The sequence below is a fragment of the Spea bombifrons genome, chromosome 4, assembly GCF_027358695.1.
Source record: "Spea bombifrons isolate aSpeBom1 chromosome 4, aSpeBom1.2.pri, whole genome shotgun sequence".
NCBI lineage: Eukaryota > Metazoa > Chordata > Amphibia > Anura > Pelobatidae > Spea > Spea bombifrons.
In genome coordinates, this window is record NC_071090.1 from 22,904,154 (window position 1) to 22,924,534 (window position 20,381).

The window sequence follows — 20,381 nt, forward strand, 5'->3', positions numbered from 1 at the left end:
TGACATTTCTCAACCACCACAGCTGATCAGCAGTTCCCTGTGAATACCTACCGCATCTACGATTAAAGCAATATAGATTTTTTTTCATGAAATAATTAGTTATTTCTCTGATTGCAGTCATTTAGAAGATAATCAGATCAGCATCATAGAAAGAGGAGCATTTCAAGAATTAAAGCAACTGGAGCGAATGTAAGTGTTCCTTAATCTTACCTGAATTTTTAATGTCTATATATTCTTTGATGGAAGGTTATTATTAATACAAAGCATATATTTCTTACCATCCCAACCAAATTCAGTGAAAAATTAAACTTAAAGAGATTTCAGCACTTTATGTTTCACAAGCCCTATTTATTGTATTTTTTGTCTTCATAACGATGGGCTGTTACTGACATTCTAAGTAGGAACAAAATTAAAATGTTACACATTCTCATTATCTATCAAATATACATTAGTGGGTTGTAATGCCTTCAACATGAGGCGTTTCCCTGCTTTGGGAGTACTACTGTTTTATTTTATTCCGCTATAAAACTATTTATTGTCTCCTGCCATTGGAACATATTTTAAATTATAACAATCTTTCAAACATGAATATGAATTATATATATATATATTCAGTAAATAGTTTGAGAAACCATCATAACAATTATTAAAGCAGTCTGTTCAGCGTACCAGGGTTGGCTACCCAGACTTCTCCCTCTTGTCGGTATTGGATTTACGTAGTTTAATCATTTTTAAATCCAAGAAGCCCCGTCAGAGGCCTCTTATCAATAGTTATAGAATAGCAGTATACATATAAAGGTAAAATGGTTCTTTATTTAGTGGATATAGACATATATATAGACATAGTGTTATACTGTGGGTAGACATTATGCCTCTGGATTCTGGTAACTGCTGTGTCCCTTTCAAGCATCCACGTTGGCTTTCAGCGCGCCTTGGAGCTGGTTGGACTGTAGAAAGATTATGTCGCTGTTAAGCAAGCCTTCATTTTGCATGTTTTAGGAACTGAAACACATAGGCTGCTGATATGAACAGATATGATCAACTTAAAACACATCTATTACAATTACATCAAGATCTAAAACCACACTTTTGTTTAAATGCCAGTTTAGCTGTTTGATAATAATAATTATTATTATTATTATTATTTCAGAATTCAGGATTTGTTTTATAAATTCAAATAGAATGATCTAATACATTTCTTGTTACTTAAATTAGAGGTGTTAATGGTACATGTAAATTGAGTTGGTAGGTTTGTATTTTGGGTCTTTCCCAGATAAAAGAACAAAGATATATTCCTTTCCTTCAATTTAAAAACCACACTATAACAGAGAACATTACAAGCAGGTTTACAAGATGACATTTCACTTACCCCATTCTACCTCCATCTGGAAACATTCTAGTTTTTATTATTGAAAAATGTAATCTTTAATGTTGTTGCCAAAGACCAGGGAAGGTAAAAGAATATCTGCGAATGTGAGTGTTTGTTCATATGTCAAATCTAAACACAAAACAGACCCATTCAACGTACATTTAAGAGTAGAAAGGGAAATGGTGTCTATTTAGGTACTTACCTTCCTATATACTGTCTTTGTGTATACAAATCCATTGTACCTAAAGTGAATGGCGCTCATAGAAAAACATATTTTCATCCCACCAAAAAATCCTACAATCACAGTTAACATACTTTAACATGCTTCAGTGATAAGTATTTATTAAATTCAAAATACACATATGCAAGTTATAAGTTGTTATTTAGGTATTGATACATAGAGTTTAGCATTTTTGAAGTAGAGAGAAAGAATCTACTATAACACAATGTCCTACCTTATGTTCCTACATACACTATATGTTGACACCGGACAATCACATCTATATGAGCTTATGAACATTCCATTGCAATACCGTGGCCATAACACATTCATAAAATCGCTGACCAAAAATGTAATTGTTAGGTGGTGTGGTACTTAAAAGGTTATTTACTTGAGAGCCTGTCAAAAATCATTATTTTGAAATGAGCAACTTTATTGAAGAACATACTTTTGTGGATGTTGGAAGAAATAATGTTTTACCTCAGTGCACCTACTCATGCTAAGAGAAAGTTAATGTTGGGTGGAAATCAAAGATATCGTTACCGAAAGTTGGACAGATCTGTAGCACAAGATCTGAATTATGTAAAATGATGGACAATTAAGAATTTTCAAAGACCTTTCCAAGTATGGGTCTTTTTTGTCATAACAAACTGCGAAAGTTGGAGACAATGAGTTAGAGAAATGATTCAGATTAGATAACACTTTAGATTTAGATTTTAGATTCAAAATGGAGGTTTTAAGCCTGTTGGTACGAACCTGTAACAACAGGTAGGCAAAAACAACAAAATCATGACCATCGTGTCTCTGTTCATAAACTACAAGTACTACTATTATTTTATATTCATGTTGGAATTATGGCTAAATAATCCACATTGTATGCCGTTTTATTTTAACCATCATTTTTTGTTGTCCATGACCAGTTAAACTTTTATCTGCAATTATCAGGAATTTACAGCTTCGTTGACTAATATTTAACATCTGCAATGTTTTTTAATGAATATTTTAGATTTCTCACATTGATATAATGCTTTAAACACTAGGCCTACTTCAAAACATAATTTCGCTGGTTTACATCATGCAAATGCAATGTAGGAAAACTGAAGTATTCCAAAACACAAAGACTTCTCTGGATACACATCTCAAATTCCATAGCATCTCCCACATAGATTCATTAAATTCCAGATTCTAGGCCTTGGCTGTATCAACAAACATGATGTGTTCATTAGATATGCTGGTATGTGCAGGTAAATTGTACTGGTATTTCCTATTGAGTCATGCTGGTATCTAGCGTCATCACTATTTTCAACTGAATTCTCACTCTTGGAATATATGGAGCTGTTTCGTTTAGTGCCAAAACACTTCTTGTTCAATTTCAACTCATTCAAGTCGTCGCAAATAGCCATAGTCCATGTTAAAGGTACGAGAAGGAGCTATAAGCAATTGAACCTATTGTGCAGAAAGGTCTGTTTTGTACAAATAAGGTTTGGTATGTTTTATGTGGCTAAATTAAAAAATGTCATCTTCTAAATTGTTGAAACTCCGACAGCTAAAAAGCTTTAATTGGAAGTCATCAGCTAGTTAGTCATTCCCCTTTAATGTGAATTTGTTTAATATTATAGCATTATAGCTTTAAAAAGGGTGTAGATAATAGTATCTAACATGGGCTAATTGTAGATTTTATGCTAATTGTTATATGAAGCATTAGACAAAATGAAACATACGATGTATGAAAAATATATATATCTACAGCACATATATATAGATATACGGTATATATATATGTATATAGAGAGAAAGAGAAAGGAAGAGAGAAGGGGGGAGAGATCGGTTGTAGGGTTCAAATTATGTAAATGTTCTGTTCCAAATTTTAGCATTCTGTGCAAAGCATGTCAAGAATTCTGCCTATATAGATAAATGCTCTCATTTACAAGATTCCTTCTTCAAAGAGTAATTGTATGCTAATAGCGGGACTACGCATCATTTACATAGGCATTCAGTAATTTTGTCTTAGAAGGAGAGCCAAACATAAAATTCTGTTTTGGATTAATACATGTGTTTACTGTGAAGTTATCAACTTCACGGAAGCTCTTCTAATGCAACATCAAACAGTCAAAAGGCTGGCGAAGAGGAATTGTTGGTTCTGAGAAGCTTGCAGTCATGTAGGTCTTGGAACTTTTAATAAACAGTGAAATGCTCTTCTTATGTTCTTTATCAATAACTGCGTAAGCAAATTAGCTCTAAAACCGTTAAGCTAGAATGCGACATAGGTCATTTTTCAGTAATCTCTATGGCTTTACTCCTCACTGGAGAAGAATTTCAACATGACCATGTATAGTAGTTACAAAGAAATCGTCAAAGTGGAACAGTTTCAATAAAAGGGCATGTAGATTCTTATTTGTGGGTTGAATTTATATAATGAGCCATAAAATATATTTGTTCTCTAAATAGTTTCCTTCATATTTTCTTGAGGATAGGCATTTCGTAAAATCACTCACCACTGATGTTCTTTCTAGGTATTCTGATGACCATATTCAAAGTATAGACTTCCTTTATTTTACACTGTGTATGTTTAAAAAGATTTACACAGTAAGGACCCTGGCGATGCCTCTTTTACATTAGAAGATGTCAAAATGATCAAGAATGTCACAGGGCCCGCTATAGGCCCAGCTCCTCTGCAGTGGACTGGACTTCCCACCGCTGGAGAAGCAGGGCCAGTTCAAGAGACCGTATCTTGCCGTGAGCCCGACCTTGCTGCTCAGCATTAATCGCTGACGTCATATCCCGGTGCCCAGCAGTGAGATCAGGTGCCAAAAATCCTTGCACCGGCCCTGGCATGTGATTTCTGTATCTGTGCCATTCTGCATTTGGTCCTTCAATGTCAGACGTTCTTTATACTTTACGTACGCTGCATTAACAGTAGTTCTGGGTGTGACTATACAAGCCATAAATGTAAATAAGTAAGCCTAAGTTACACATATGATGTATTCTTCTAAAGTACTAGTGAGTACTCGTGGCGATACACTAACCGTGTATCATATTTTCCAGAAACATTCTATATACATAACCCAATCATGAAGCGGGTTTTATTGTTTTATCATTACCTCATCTGCTTCTTCACATCCGCTTCTGTTAGAGCTGGCACTTGGACCGCGAAAGCACAGACATTTCACTTGTGCCATTTTTATATTAGTTATTGATTATTAAATAAGAATATGCAGGCATTAATACTGCGCTCTTTCCAAATGATTTATTGGGAAGCGGGATCATGCAGTGGAGATGATAAAGAGACAAATACCACGAGGAGGAGGAGACCAGGCTAGGATTTTTTTTCCTATGTATGTGGTGTTTTTAAATACAATTTAGGTGTATTTAAAACAAATCCATGGCAAATAACACCATAATGAGCTGATAATATTTACCATATTTGAGATGATGGTATTACGAGTCAGGATGCGTGAATGTTACTCTCTTTTTCTCTGATATATTGTACCAGTAACTACTGTATACAATGGTATTAAAAAACATTGATTCAAAGACGTATCATGGGTTTCTTCCTATGTTTTATTAACTGGCAAATATTTTAAGCAGCACCGCAGTAAATAATAAAACAATAAATTGCCGAATACATACTATAAATGGATAAAACTTTATGCTGTCGGCTGTTTATAGATTTGCCGTGGGAATTATTTTGATAATTTATTGTCTAATTCTCCCAGAGGAAAAATGTTGCCTTTATTAGCGTGCAGTTGTGATGCTTGATGACAACTATTTATATGCTTGTATTTTATTTTTACTTCTATGCCACGGCTAGAGGAACAATAACATTTTAACAAGCCTTAAATGTTTTCCTTTTTTGTACATCTTCACCCGTCTTTATTGGCGCTCATCATTTTCATGACGGAGCTCCTTGTGGGTATCGTGAATAACAAAAGTCTTACACGGTTGTAAATATACGGGGTATAATTTCTCATGAGGCAATCTAAACCTATGTTCTATATCTGTATAGGTTGGAGAGGGTATCACTGTTAGCAGGCATCGGTTAAAGCTCATCAGAAATGGAAGTTAATATTCATCTTAACCTAAATCAAATTCTGATTCGTCCATGCCATTTAATGGTTAATATATAATGAGGAATATAAGCGCTACCTAATACCCCTTTTTACCTGTAAAGTGTTCCATAAAGATCGGTGATCTGCTGCATTATTGCTAAGATTATTATGTACATTGTGGAAAAATAAGTAAGGTGTCAGTGATAAAAGTAGATGTCCACTGTATATCTTTTGATACTACATATTCAATTTATGATACGGTATGATACTAGCCTGTTTCTCACTGATAAATCTCTTACAGAAAAACAACATAACCCTAAATAGGAGCAGGTGCAGGAAAAAGCGATGTTTCTACGTGAAAACAATATGACCTTTATATTTAATTTGATGCAGTTCTTATGTTGGCGATAGGGGCTACAGCCTCCTTTAATTGCATACTTTATGCTGAAAAAACCATAAGGGCCTCTTTTAAATGGCGAAAGTATAAAATTATTAACAAAGTGCCGCCATTCGTGTTTACTTATGATAATCCCGTTAATTCAGTGTGCTCATGTTAAGGATCTGCAGCACAATCAAGCAGGCCTCTGCCTGGATGTCCTCACAATGTGCTAGTGTTTTATATACGGCTCAGAAACCCTGGGTCACGGTGTCTACAGTTACAAAGTTAATTGAGGTCCTTAGGTCCTCTCTCACTCCTTATACAGGTCCCTTCTTTTTTTTTTCTCTTAACTAAACAATGATCCAAACTTAAAAAGCCAAAGTGACTATTTTTGAAAGTGAAGAAATAAATAACATATCGCACATGCTTTTTTTTTGTAATGCGTTTAGTTGTTCAGTGCTTTGCTGGTGCTAGGATGGCTCTAGAATCTTAGAGATCATTAGGAGAAAAAAAATCTGGATGTCATTCCTAAAACAAATTCTATATTTAATAATACAAAAATGAAGGAATGTAGCACATATTTAAAAATATGATTAAATACACTCTACCGTTACCATCCATTGATCAATGTTTGCTCTAAGCTTACATGGTAATATAACCTATGGCAAAATTCTACAATATGGATTGTGAATCCATATACTAGGTCATGTATATTATGTCATGCTATAATCTCGTCTTGATATGTGAAGTTTTTTTCTTTGGCCTGACTACTTAATTTTCTTTGTCTTTAGCAAAATATTACTAGACATTTAATGTAAATACAGATGCACAACATTGGGGCCGCAACAGAACTCAACATTTGCTCAGATTATATCTTTCCATTTGTAACATCACTAATCTGCTAATGAAGAATATAACAAACTAAAGCATTCCCAATTCCAACAAAATGACCTTAGAGTCTGGCTGTTGAGCTCTGTCGACATCTAAAATATCGACTAGAATTATCATATGATTTTAAAAAATCTCGATAGTCAAATATATTCTTCTCCATATCACACCATTTGCATGTACTTGATTAGGTTATAAGGTATTCATTATCTTTGGCCTTTTTTTTTTTTTTTTTTTTTTACTAAACTCTGTAGTGCTTTGATGTGAGAGTTTAAACAAGAATGGAGTTTAACAGCCAATGCCTACAATTACATTGGTGATTGACTCAGTGGAATCTGTTACTTATCTGTGACTATTCACATCTAAGTAGCTGAACATGTTAGCAGCATCAAATACTTTGGGCTCTGACCAGCTAGCCAATTTTGTTAACTTATAAAAAGAAAATAATAGCAGGCTTTCATCCTTCTGCCTAATTCCCCTTTGACATGCTACTTACACAACTTCTGTAGTGTCAGGGAAGGCTGTAACGAATTATGAAGTGATGGATTCCAGCCACTGTTAGCTCTGCAGGGGTGAAATACCCTGACTTGAGACTTCCCGATGACAGGAAGTGAATCCAACCATGATGAGCGCATATATTAAGTCATACATATTATCATTAATAAATTGTATGATTCCTCAACACAAACATTTGGACTATTTGGTCCTAAATTTGAATTGGACTTTACCCATGTCCACTGTTTAGACAAATGTTGAAGTGCTCACTTCTAGTAACGAACTTTCCTGTAGTGATCCTTAATGGTCCTCATAAGTATTCATATAAAATGATCTCACTTTATATTGTATTATACGATACAGCTGCTTTCTTGTTACTGGATCATATTTTTTATTTCGGTTTCACCCTATTTTATTTTGTTTAGAGGGGCTGCATGGTTATAAGCAGCTGTCCAACTTGGGCAGACAGTAGGATTCAGATTCAGTCTTCACTGGGGGGTCATGACAAATGAAGGAAATTTTACATGAAATGCTCTTGCTATCCCTTCGGAGATGGCATCTATGATGTCAGAGCCGGAAACTATAAATCAGACGTATAACCTTAAATAAAATCTAAACTATTTACAGTTCTGCATTGAATTATGGCTTTCTAAAAAACGTGACAGTTCTTCTTTAATGTACTATGAGAAAATCATGTGTGCACTGTCCTTGATCCCCTCTTTCTTTTTTTTTTTCTATAATTACTGCAACCTCTTGGGACATTTTACTACAAATTATTATTTTTTCATATAGTAATTAATCCACTGGGCTGCCAGGAACAACAGTTTAAAAATATGCCAACAGACCACCAGAGTTGCAAGGATGCTTAGATAGTAATCTCAAACTTTATGAAAACAAATACATATATTAAATTGTAGCATACAAGATGTTTCCACTAATTAAGTTAAATACATTAATAAGCTGTGCATGACAGCGAGACCTACTTTACTAGACATTTATTTTATGAAAATAATAATTGTAATGTTATTTTAACCATTTTTTTTTAAGGGGAGAGAACTTTTCAAATTCATCTCTGACGAAATTGTATTCCTGCTGATTGCCCCGCTTCTAATATTTAGCATCAAATTTGCTTTTTGTATATAACTCCCATGGTGCCTAATGGCAGATCAGTTCAGAGATATTGAGTATTAAGTCTTCTCCCAATTTTTGAGAATAAAAAAGTGTTTCTTAGTTGGAAGAGTCAGGGGGGGGGACTTTTTTCTGCTTCTTTCCTGCACTTTAATACATATAACAATTTGTGGCAAATGTAATCTGTAAACACCCAAATTTAGTACAAAAGAGGTCAAGTAAATTGAACATGCTGCTATAGATGAATATTTTTTTTTTGTATTTGCATTCAGAAGAGATGAAGGATGTAAAGTGCCACGGGAAAATAAAGTGTTTCCATGATGTATACTCTGTAAAACTGTGATAGCTTTAAGTTCTGTAAGCATTTCCAAGTTCCTTCTATTTCACTTTAAAACTTTGCTTGCTTGCCCTCTGTCCTTTCCTTCCACCTCTGGAAAGGAAACTATTAGCTGCTCTGTCAACAGGTTTTCCTTCAAGGATTTCAAAGATGGAAGAGAAGCAAAGGGCAGCCAGATGAAAATGGGACACGTGTTTCGGTATCCAGATATTCACCACATAGTTGCTTTAACATGCTGCACTATTTCATTCCAAAGGAAAGCAGTTTTTGGACAAAAGCGAGGATGAATTTCACAGATCTGGTACTCTGATGGTCAGAGAATACAATTGTATTACTCTGTCCTAGTGTCTTTCTTATTTGAAAGCGGATTCCTATTTCCTGACAAAAACAAACAAACACATCATTACAACTAAAAAAGCTGAAAATACTAAGCAAGCACAGCTCGAGGAAGGAGATGTCCTCATCTAATTGCGGTGCTTGTGGTATTTTCTCGGTGTGACCCAGGCTTTATGTTGTGAGTATCTACTTACTACAGGGCTTTGAAATGATTTCTTAACAGTTAGACTTACTTGACCCAAACAACTCAGACAACTTCTGAGAAATGGCTGCGGTAAATTACAAGCCAACATAACCTCCTCTCTGTGTCCGCTATAAAGATCTAATTGTTGGGATGTTATAATGCAGCTGGTAAAATATCAAGTGTCAAGGAAAACATGAATACAAGGCACTTTGAGTTATTGCAGTGCAATTGCCATTGAGATGCAATTACAGAGTACTTAAAGGTGCAAAAATATGTATTATATAGTCAGACAGCGCATTGTAATTAAAATAATGATGTGTATATATATATATATATATATATATACATAAATGTATTTAAATATGTGAATGTCTGTGCATGGACAAATACATATGGGACATATTAGATAACAGATAAACTCTTCTCCATCTAGTCTTCTCATTATGCTGTATCGTATAAAGTCCTAAAAACCTTAAAACCCTTTGGCAGTTGCCCTTGGTTTATGCTCAAAATAACCCCTATTTGAATATACAATTGGGGATGAAATTTTTTTTTAAATTACAAATGAATCATTTGTTATTAATGTTTCATTATTATTTATGAATGAAACTATAATTAACACATGCGTTAAAGGTTTTAAAAAATTGCAGTGGAATCATTTACCTCTTCCTCCTTCCCCATTTCTATTGTTGAAACTGAAAAATTGGTAATTTTGCTGAATGGCTAAATTTTTCTTTGGTTGTTTGCTTTTGATATTGTGCATATAAAGCCTGCAGCAATAGGGTCTAATCAATACATGATCAATACATAATATATACATATATATATGTATATATATAAATTTGTTAAAAAGGCTAGCTTTTTATATAAAAGAAGGAAGGGAAATGATTTATACCATTCATTCCCCTCATTCTTATTCAGTGCCTAATTGAGTTTTCTGGAATAATGCCCTTTTTAACTTTTGAATAGACATGTGGATACACCCAAGATTGTCATCTTGCAGCAGGTCTCCTCCTCCAGGCATGCAGAACCGTTTACAAATCTTCCTCATAGAGTTGCGTCTCTAAATACTAATGTGTAGCTTCACATCCAAACCAACACAAAAACACAAGCCCCACAGCTTTCCTCCGAGCTGACTTTGTTTCCCAAAGATTAAATACAGATGTATCCCCTCAAGACATAGAGGCAAATAGTTGGGTTAACCCACTGAATGCCAGAAGGACAGCAGAACACCAGCACTCTACAAAGACCACCATACTGCTCTGTATGTTCTAACGGAACTGTCTGTAAACCAGACTGAAAACTTCCTGGTATTGTGCTGCTGTCTTAAAGTATCCGGTTACCATCCACAGCTTTTTCACATCTCTGTTAATTACTTAATTCAGTAAGTAAGACCAACATATGCAAATCTGATTTGGGAATCCAAAGCACCTCGGGCATTGATGTTATCACAAAGGATACAACAACAAGAAATGACCCTTCTGCTCTTATAAAATAATTGATGTAACCTTTCACATTATGCAGAAACATGTACTGTACATGAGATATTTAGAGCTATATTATAGCAAAGGGCTTTATATAGTTTTCTCTATACTTCCAGCCAGTTTAAAGCTTGGCAGATGTTAGATTTTTCCAATGGTTCTTTTATAGTACGGGATATTACTGGTTATATACACCTCATTTAAAAAAAATGCAGCCATTATACTTTTTTTTAGGTAAACACTTTTATTCCAATTGTGCCTGTGTTTCTTATCTTTGATAAACATTTAACATTTTCATTATCTTGTTTATGCCAAGCTATGATGACATCGCAAGCATCTGAACAGTGTTACTGGCGACGGTTGACTACAAAGCTCTAATCTTATCTCAGCTAGTGAAAGAAGGCTATGTTTTGTTTTATGTCATCGATGAAGACAGTGTAGTTACTGGATCTCAGGAACTTTGGAAATATATAGGTCCAAAAGGATGGGGCTGAACAGAACGGCATGCTTTATTTCTTTCTTTCTCGGTCTGGCATAGACCAAGAACAGACCCTGCAAAATGTAACCGGTTGAATACTAAGGGTTTTGAAATCTGTTACAAAGCATACCTTGCTTACTTGGGTAAACCGTACCCCCTGTTTTCCGTCTAACGGTGCCATATCCTTTGCCTGGCACCAAACGCTCCAAACACTACAAGTACATTTGCCATACAAACTTACTATTTAACTTTGTTACATTCTAAAAACCAATGCTAAAAGAAAGTCTTTATTGGGACTTGAAAAGGTTGGAAGTTTGGCCGGTAAATGGATTTCCATTTTTTCTGGCCATATTTTTTTTCTGAAAACATTAGAAATATTCACTTAAAAAGAAAATGCAATTGAATCCAAACGTAAAACATAAATGCATGAATAAATATTCTTTGTGCATTATTTATCAGACGCACTGTATAGTAGGTTTTCAGAACTGTTGAGCTTTAGGAAACTTGTGAAATACTTTTGCTGGTACCAAATTCTGACACTGTACTGAGATGGATTTACCAGGCAATGGTCCAGGGGACTCACAGAGACAAAGATTGCTTTAAATTTGTGCTAAATAGAGGAGGAAGAAAGAAGTAGGGGCTGGAGTATATCACATGGGCAAGAAAGGTTGCAGGTTCCCTGGGGCAGGCAAGGTACCTGAGGAGCATGAAGACAGCGCTATAGCTCTACCTAGATTTCTGAATTATAGTCCATTCACACATCATCACAATGGCCTATGTATATTCACAGTGCACACTTTAAAAATTATGGCTAGTATTCACTGTAAGACCAGAGTTGAAAGGAACATATTAGCTTCTCCTCAAACAGGTTCATATCTACACACATCTTCAGTAATGATCCAGAGATGTCAATATTGCAAGGGACTACAAATATGCTATTTAACATGATTTGAAAATCGGCACTAAACCTTCCAAAAAATAAACAAGCAAACCTGCTTATTAAAAAAAACCTAAGTACATAGGGAAATAATCACTATTAGCACTATTAAATTGTTTAGCCATGTTTATAATGTACCCTATTAATAGATAAATACCCATATATGTTATGCAGTTTTTATACACATTAATGACTTTGTTGGCCTTTTTTGAACACTTTAATACACTCATGCCGAAGGAGCATTCTGAGCTCTTAGAAAAGAGGGACATCGGAGGAAGTCATTTGGGTCCGAGAGAGAGAGAGAGAGAGAGAGACCATCCCTGCTAAAGAGTTATGACCACAGCTGTCTAGTCTCCCTTAACTTCACATCTCCCCTACAAAAGAAGAAATCAAATGCTCGGCTAAGAACTGCTGGCTAGACCTAGCAAGTTACTTAGCATGCTTGTATCTAAAACAAGCAGTTTAAGCAAACAGACAAGAGATTGTCTCATCAGTGACACACTCTTGCCAATGTTTGCTGACTGAAATTGGCCATTAACACAATCTCTCTTGTCACTTAATTGCCGTATGGTAACAGGAGCTACAGATGCAACGTGCTGTCACAGATAGAAGCCACCAGCAGACTTAATGGTGTTTTAGTCTGTATGGATTTTCTTTAATTGAATTCAGCTGCTTCTCAAGTGGATATTTGAAGAGTGTTTCTGCTTTAATGTTTAGAGAATCTTTTTTTTTTTGTTGCATGATAAATCATCAGAGGTTGTCCTTGAGAATGATGCATTAGGGCTGGTATGTTGACTTCACTAATTGCCCATCAGTAATTGAGGATTGGCAATAGTCAGCTGGTGGTAAGGGTAGATGTCGAAACTTTGCAATTACATTTGGCTCTTGTTAAAAAGACTCCTGAAACGTTGCAATACCATACTCTGGGGACCTGTAAGCACACCCTTTAAAGAAAAGAAAAGAACGTTTATTGAAGTTAAAAAAAAACAAAACCAAACATTTTAAGAATAGTTTCGCTATCTAACTGTGTTAGGAAAAATATACGACTGGCTATGTTTCAGCTGCTCAAACTAAAGCATGACAGTCTATCAAAATGTATAGTAAAGAGAAAAGTCAAATGCAAAGAGGGTGTACTTAAAATATAGAGAGAAAGAGAGAGAGACAAGGCAGAGGGAGACGTATTTTATATTTTTATGTGCTATAGAAACAGACTGGGATTAAAATAGATCTGGCACTTTAAGGCTAGCAGCCAATAAATGGCATGCGTGTGTCTGCAGGATACACGCAGCGACACAATAAATTATACAGCGTGCAGCCAAGAGCATCCCGCAGGTGGCCGCACACAAAAGGATGGGCTCAGCTGCGCAAGGGGCAATAAAGGTATGTGGGAGGCATCATCAGACACACGATATGTAGTAAAAATTCTTTACTTTGGCCCGAAGGACATCTCCCACCGTCAAGTTGCCACCAAACATATATATAACCAGCATTATTCTTAATTTGCCTCTGGCTGTCTGGAATTATGTGACTTGTACACAAAGAACAATTTGAAACATTTATAGAACCCGATTAACTGCAGCTTTCTGACAGGTGTTGAACGACAACGCACATAATCCTCAGGCAGCCAAAAGCAGAATGAAAGTAATTGGCCTCCTCATTAATAGGGCATGCTGCATAGATTTGTTTTATGGGGGATTCATTTAAAATTTCCAGGTATAGTTTGATTGCAATAATCATGTGGAATGACTTGGACTACTTCAGCCTTTCAAGACAAACCCATATTTGTTCTCTGAACAGTGGCTTTCCAAGTATACACATCTAGATCTGGCTAAGGATTTCTCTTGTGATACTTTAGTAAATGAACTCTGAAACACATTACGGCTAAAATGGCCATTTTAAGTAATTCAAATAATTTATAAATTTGCAGCTGCATAACTTTTTCCCTCCAAAAATAACTTTCCCTCCAAAAAGACAATATTGGTTTTCCCTATGGCACAAAATATAATGAAACGCGTGTGATGTTGTATTCCTTCTCAACACAGACAGCTTTAGGTAGAGGGGAACAAATCCTCCCTCTAAAACATATTCAACATGTTCATTTTCCCATGATTAAAAAAAATGGAGCCATTTTTATATATTCCCTGTGGTAACATTTTGTAAAGTGCTGTGTTAGTGGTGATTCCGCTTTATAAATATCGGGAGCGATATGGCTGGCCTCACACAGAAGTAGGTCCTGACAAAGCATGAAGGGGAGGACTGAGTACGAGCATTGACGGAGCCTAATACCTCTCGTCCATCCGTAGATGAAAGGCCTACCGTGGAGATCCAGTAATCAGCTGTCCGGGGCATATCCAGAGAGTTCCCTGTACGCACATTATCATAAAACATAATGTCACAACACTCAATACATCTCATGCACATTGTTTACTTTTGTAAACAAAATACGTTTATGAATCACTTATCTTATTGAATGATATCGGCCGGGTATTGAACTTGTTGACATCTTTGTCTCTAATGTTATGATGTCTTTTTGCTGAAAGAAGAGGGGGCAAAAGACAGTGATTTCACACGTCTTACTAAGTAAATATTGGCAGAATAGTAATTGAAAGTAATCATGCATGTGCCCTCGTCTAAAGGGCTGTAATTTGCTTCTAGGCCTCAGGCCAGCAATTCCAAAAAGAGTGAAATTCATTTTTGTGAAAACACAGACCTCTTCCCCGGAATTCTTTTCATCTGCTGTCTGGAACACAGACTCTTTCATTAACCAGTGATGAATAATTGTCAATCTCTCACTTGGTGATTATAGTGATCTGGTTGAGCTTAACAATCATGGGTTTTTAGCTAGTCAAGTGCTGCAGGAGGTGATCATGCCTGCCGCTGGTTTGAATTAAAGATCAAATGCACTTAGACGCTGCAGTCACAAGCGACAAATGAATAACTTGGGTCTCTGTCAGCATTCTCTGCATTTTTAAGTTTCATTGTACACATCATGAGGAGGGATGACACGAGAGTACAGGTTGTCTCAAGTGTTGTTCTGATTTGAAAACTTTGCCCAGGAAGTATGTCAAGTTCATAGACAATATTTATTCTAGCACGGGATCTTTCATCTTTTACTGGATCTGTGGATTTTAAAGCTCATTCTTGTAGAATAATGGAACACCCATCAATAATTAGTAGTAAAATACATACTAAAGCCGATTTTGTATGGACTCCAGCGAATGGTACCGCATGCAACTACTCTTTGTTGAAGCTGGAAAATAAATATTGTGCCTGTTCTTGTCACCTTTGCTCACAAGTATTAAAGCTTGGATCCAACGAATGGATATAATTTTATGCTTTTTGCAATATAAAAAAAATCTTTGATTTTTTTTAGCCTATAATTTTGCAAATAATAATAAGTCTACACAAAAAAGGTTTTCCCAACATATCTTGCCTAATGATTTTATCCCAGCACATGGTACATAAGCACACACATATGTATATGCAGAAAAAGAAAAATTTTCTGGATATCTATGTCCTCAGGTCCACTATTGGCCCTTCACTTCATGCTGGCATGGAATGATGAAAAACAGATATGTTGTAGAAAGAATACCTTAAAGCACGGAAGACAATTCAATAGAAACCATATGACATCTATGTATGTTTCTTTGTATAGGTTAAATGATATTATCCTCATTGCATGATAAAATATAAACTTCAATGGTTTGCTGCCCTTAATTAAAATAGAGTTTGATATTTGATGTTTTATGCTTCAGTTATTGAAGTCTTTTGTGACATAAGGTACATGGCTGGGGTAGAAACAGCAGCTCCCATTTGATCTGTAACATTGTCCACACTACCATGTACTATTGAGGTGTGATATGGACATGTAGAGCACTTTAGTATAATTATTCACCATATGGCAGCGGAGGTACTCGAATAAACCAGAGCTATACCTCTGCAGAGGATCTATGACATTTTTAATTCACTGTACCTTTTTACCTTTGCGTTCTTTCAGTGGTCCAGCTCACGTGCCCAGGTTTATAAGAGCATTTAGTTTCTGGCAGCGCTATGTGTCCCCTGTAGATGATGAGACACACAGGGTCGTTCCTATGAATGGTTACTGGTCAAACCTGTTTTTATTTTGAGGTCCTTAACAAAGACCTGAGAACAGACAGTGTGGAAGTTGCATGACTTCTCAGCAAAAAACAAAAGGAAATATTATCCCCTTCTTTGTTAGCAGTGTTGGTTGTATGTGGAGTCAAATTCACAGGCAGAAAATGTACAGAAAACGTAGAGAAAATCAGTGATGGAGCATATGGTATATTTGCTATAAAACAAAAACATCTAAAAAGCATCTAGAACATTAAACTTCTGGAAACATTGATGGGTCAATCGACAGCCCATAATCTATCATTTATTTTGCATTCTGAATCCCAATATGGAATGAATTGTGCGTTTATGGTATTTCTTATCAGCCCAGATTGCAGTGTGAAGTAGCTTGTCCACTTTCTGGAAAACGTTAGTGTTATTTATGTATTACAAAATACTTACTGTTAACATGCGTGAGTAATCATACCAGAACAACGGTTAAGCAATCCGTAATGAACAGGACTATTATTTCTTAAATTGTTTCCTAGGGAAAAAATATTTTTTAAGGAAAAACAAAAAAATATTTAATCTATATAGTTTCCATTATCCAATTACTTTAGCATGAGGTGGACACAACACAGCTTATCTGATAAATAAAAATATAGGATGTGCCTATCCAACTATATGGGATGAGATTTTGAACTACAATCACAGAACGTAGAATTAGTGAAGTAGCTGTGAGGGGGAAACAGAGAAAACAAGCAGGGAGGCAAATAGCTTGCACCAGGACAAGCAAATGTATATGAGAAGATGCCAACCTACAGTTCATCCTGAGCTTCTGTGTCTCAATGTCGTAGATTTACCAGGATGGGTGTAATGATTTTCTGTCATTTTTTAATTAATACTTAACATCCGCAAATCTAACCCTAAAATATTGTATAAGGACAGGAATGAATGTATACAAATGTACACATAGTTCTCTTTATAGTATGCCCCCTGCACGCCTCTGAAGCCTAGAAGTTCAGAACTGTTAGAAAGAAGGACATTGGAAGTTTTTATAGATTTAAAATATACACATGTTGTCAAATTCTTTGTAACGTGCATAACACATGTTCAATCTGTAACATTATTTTCCTTTTTTAACACAGGCGCCTAAACAAGAATAAACTACAAGTTCTCCCAGAGTTATTGTTCCAGAATACTGTCAAACTGACTAGACTGTAAGTACATATTGGTTCTTTACTTCAACAGTTTAATGCTGGATCTTGTAGGTTTTATTCATAAATTTGTATTTTTTAAATAAAATTCACCAAATGTTTAATTTTTACTAAACAGTAATCATACAGATTTTGTTCTGTGGAAATTTGCATGTGAAAGTAGCACAACTATGATGACACACACAGTGGAATGTGGTTTATTGTGATAGAGCGCTGTGCTCTTAGGTCAGCCACCTAGACTCACAAAGGGCAGCGACCCTCCAGGCATTTGCTTGGTGTGCCTGATGGCCAGTCCGTGTCTTATTATAATAAAGTGCATCATTTATATATATATATATATATATATATATATATATATATATATGTATATGTATGTATATATGAGATGTACCAAGCAAACAAGAACGTTTTGAGCCCAGCAAACTGTTGTCAATATGAGTGTTTGCACATACGCACCAGGACACTAATGAAAATATTAGAACTTGTGTCTCGAGACAGGACGGTTGGAATTTACAATTTGTATGATTTTCCTTGTGGCTGTGCCACTGAAAATGCAATCATGTTTGCTGCATACAAATGCATAAAGATATTGCTTGCAGTATGCATGTTCTATGGTTTAATTTTTTTAAAGATTAGGCCCATTTTTTTTCCGATGAGTTAACTCAAAAATCAAAAGAAACCAACCATTCATTATATGGATTTAAAGGTTATTACATCTGAGATTAAGGAATTTTTTCGCCAAATAATTTGGCATCAAATAATGGAATCTGTTTCACAGGTCCTTATTCTGAAACATTTTGTGTTAGTAGTGCACAGCGCACAGTCTAACTGGCTGGATAAAAACTAAATATTAATTTTTTTTAAAAAACTCATTTCACCAGCACCATAGCATTGCAGATGTGGAAATCATGACAACAAACTTTACTCAAGAATTCACTGGCAGTTCTAATTGAGAAACATAGTTATTACTCTGCATTTGGAAACTATTTTAAAAGATTTGTTTGATTTTCTGTTAGCGATGAGGAAACCAGTTTGTATTAAAGTTAAGCCTTTCCTTGCCTCATGTTGGCTCAGCTCAGTTTTACTGTGTGCGATCCAGACCACCTTGCATCTGACTTCGGGCATTCTGGTTGAAATGCTTTTTAGTATTCGTTCAGCAGACACAAGCCAATATTTGTTCTCACACCGGTGGCTTGGATTGTTTTTTATTGCAAGTGCAGCTACTTAAGCCATTTTGATAAGGGTACCATAGATCATTTTTACATTACATTTTATTTATAAAGCGACTGTAAATAAATAAGTAGTTCATAGAACTAGTAGTATAGGTAAAGCAAAGTATATTTTTTCACAGTTTAATCACAGAGCTTGCTGTTCTTAGAACTTAACTCATTGGCATTTGTTGTTGTTCTACCCAAAAAGTTGTATGTGTATATATATATATATATATATATATATATAAAATCTACATATATCATTCCTAGTACTTTATATACCTGGGTCAAGGTATATAAAGTACTAGGAATGATTCCTTCTTCCCAATGAATTTACTCCCACTCTTCCCAAGGTAGGTTACTTGGAGCTCTATCTCTTTTGTGGATTGCGTTTGTCGGGGGTAGAGTTAGTTACACCAAGGGGGTGAAGCTAGCCCCAGACAAAGTGGACGGGGGCAGTAAACATAGTGAACATTTGTCCCTTGACTGGAGGAAAAAAGCTACCTTGAAGACCCAGGGAGGCAAGGATTATTGGTCAAGCCTCGGGAGTTTCCCCCACTACAGTAAATGCACCAGCATGTTGGAGTCTAAACAAACCTCTGCTCAAAAAAAAAAACTTTGCACCCTACAATAATTTACCATTTTAGATGTCAAGTTGGACATTCCAATAAATCAACAATTTAGATGGCTGTGCCTTAATTGGACACTATGACAATTGCTGATTCCCATTCAATATTTAACTCCAGCTTTAAGGAAGGTCAGCTGCTTTGGAGGTAATAGGGTAATGCATAAAAATGACTCTGGTGAAAAGTTGAGAAGGGGTCAGTAAAGCAACCAACTGAACGTTCCTGCAGGTTCGCAGTTTGGTAATTGTCATCAAATGCTGACCTTTAAGAGCAGCAGTGGCATATAGGCTTTGTGTATCTTGGCAAACAAGTTTTACTTTCATTTTGTTAGATTCCTCATATTATGGAAACTTTTAATGATATGTTTATATATTCCACTGGGAATCTAGTATTTCTATAAAAAAGACTTACCACTAGAATCAATATATGTTGGACTTTGATATATAACGTTTGCTGGGTTTTTTTGTGTCTACTCCATTCAAGATGTTGACTTCAAATTATTTTCACCTATGTATTAAAATCTGAAACGCTTTCTCTGTGTGCTCCAAAATGCTTTGTTGAGTTTGACCATGGTTTGTCAATTCCTGTGACTCTCTCTGTTTAAATCAATCTGCAACAAGGTAAGTGGCAAAACCACACTTGAAGAATGAAGAAAAAACAGATGCTATGGCTGTTTTCTGGCTGACTTACAACATTTTCACAACAATAACTTGAGTGAGTGTGGCGGAACTTAACCGTTTGCGAATATTTACATCTGGAAGTTTGAATCAGGATTGTATATCCGTCATTGTGGAAAGACGAAAGGTTTAGGATTTCTCTTGCAAGTAATTGTTCATTTAACCCCTTCAGCGCGTATATACTTAATTGCCAGTATGTTATGATGTAACCAAATAACTTTTTTTTGTGTATAATGTGCTATGTGTACTTGTTTCTCTATACTAAGTCTAAAGGGTTAATAATGTCACTATCACTGAG

At 35.6% G+C, this 20,381-nt stretch overlaps 1 protein-coding gene across 1 annotated transcript in view; it reads left to right on the forward strand.

Annotated features, from left to right (window-relative positions):
* Window positions 1-20,381, forward strand: part of SLIT3 (slit guidance ligand 3) — a 279,434-nt gene that overhangs the window by 25,167 nt on the left and 233,886 nt on the right. Inside the window, exons 3-4 of the mRNA XM_053465078.1 lie at window positions 118-189; window positions 17,501-17,572. Of these exons, the coding sequence (XP_053321053.1) occupies window positions 118-189; window positions 17,501-17,572 (144 nt within the window). The remainder of the gene's footprint in view (window positions 1-117; window positions 190-17,500; window positions 17,573-20,381) is intronic.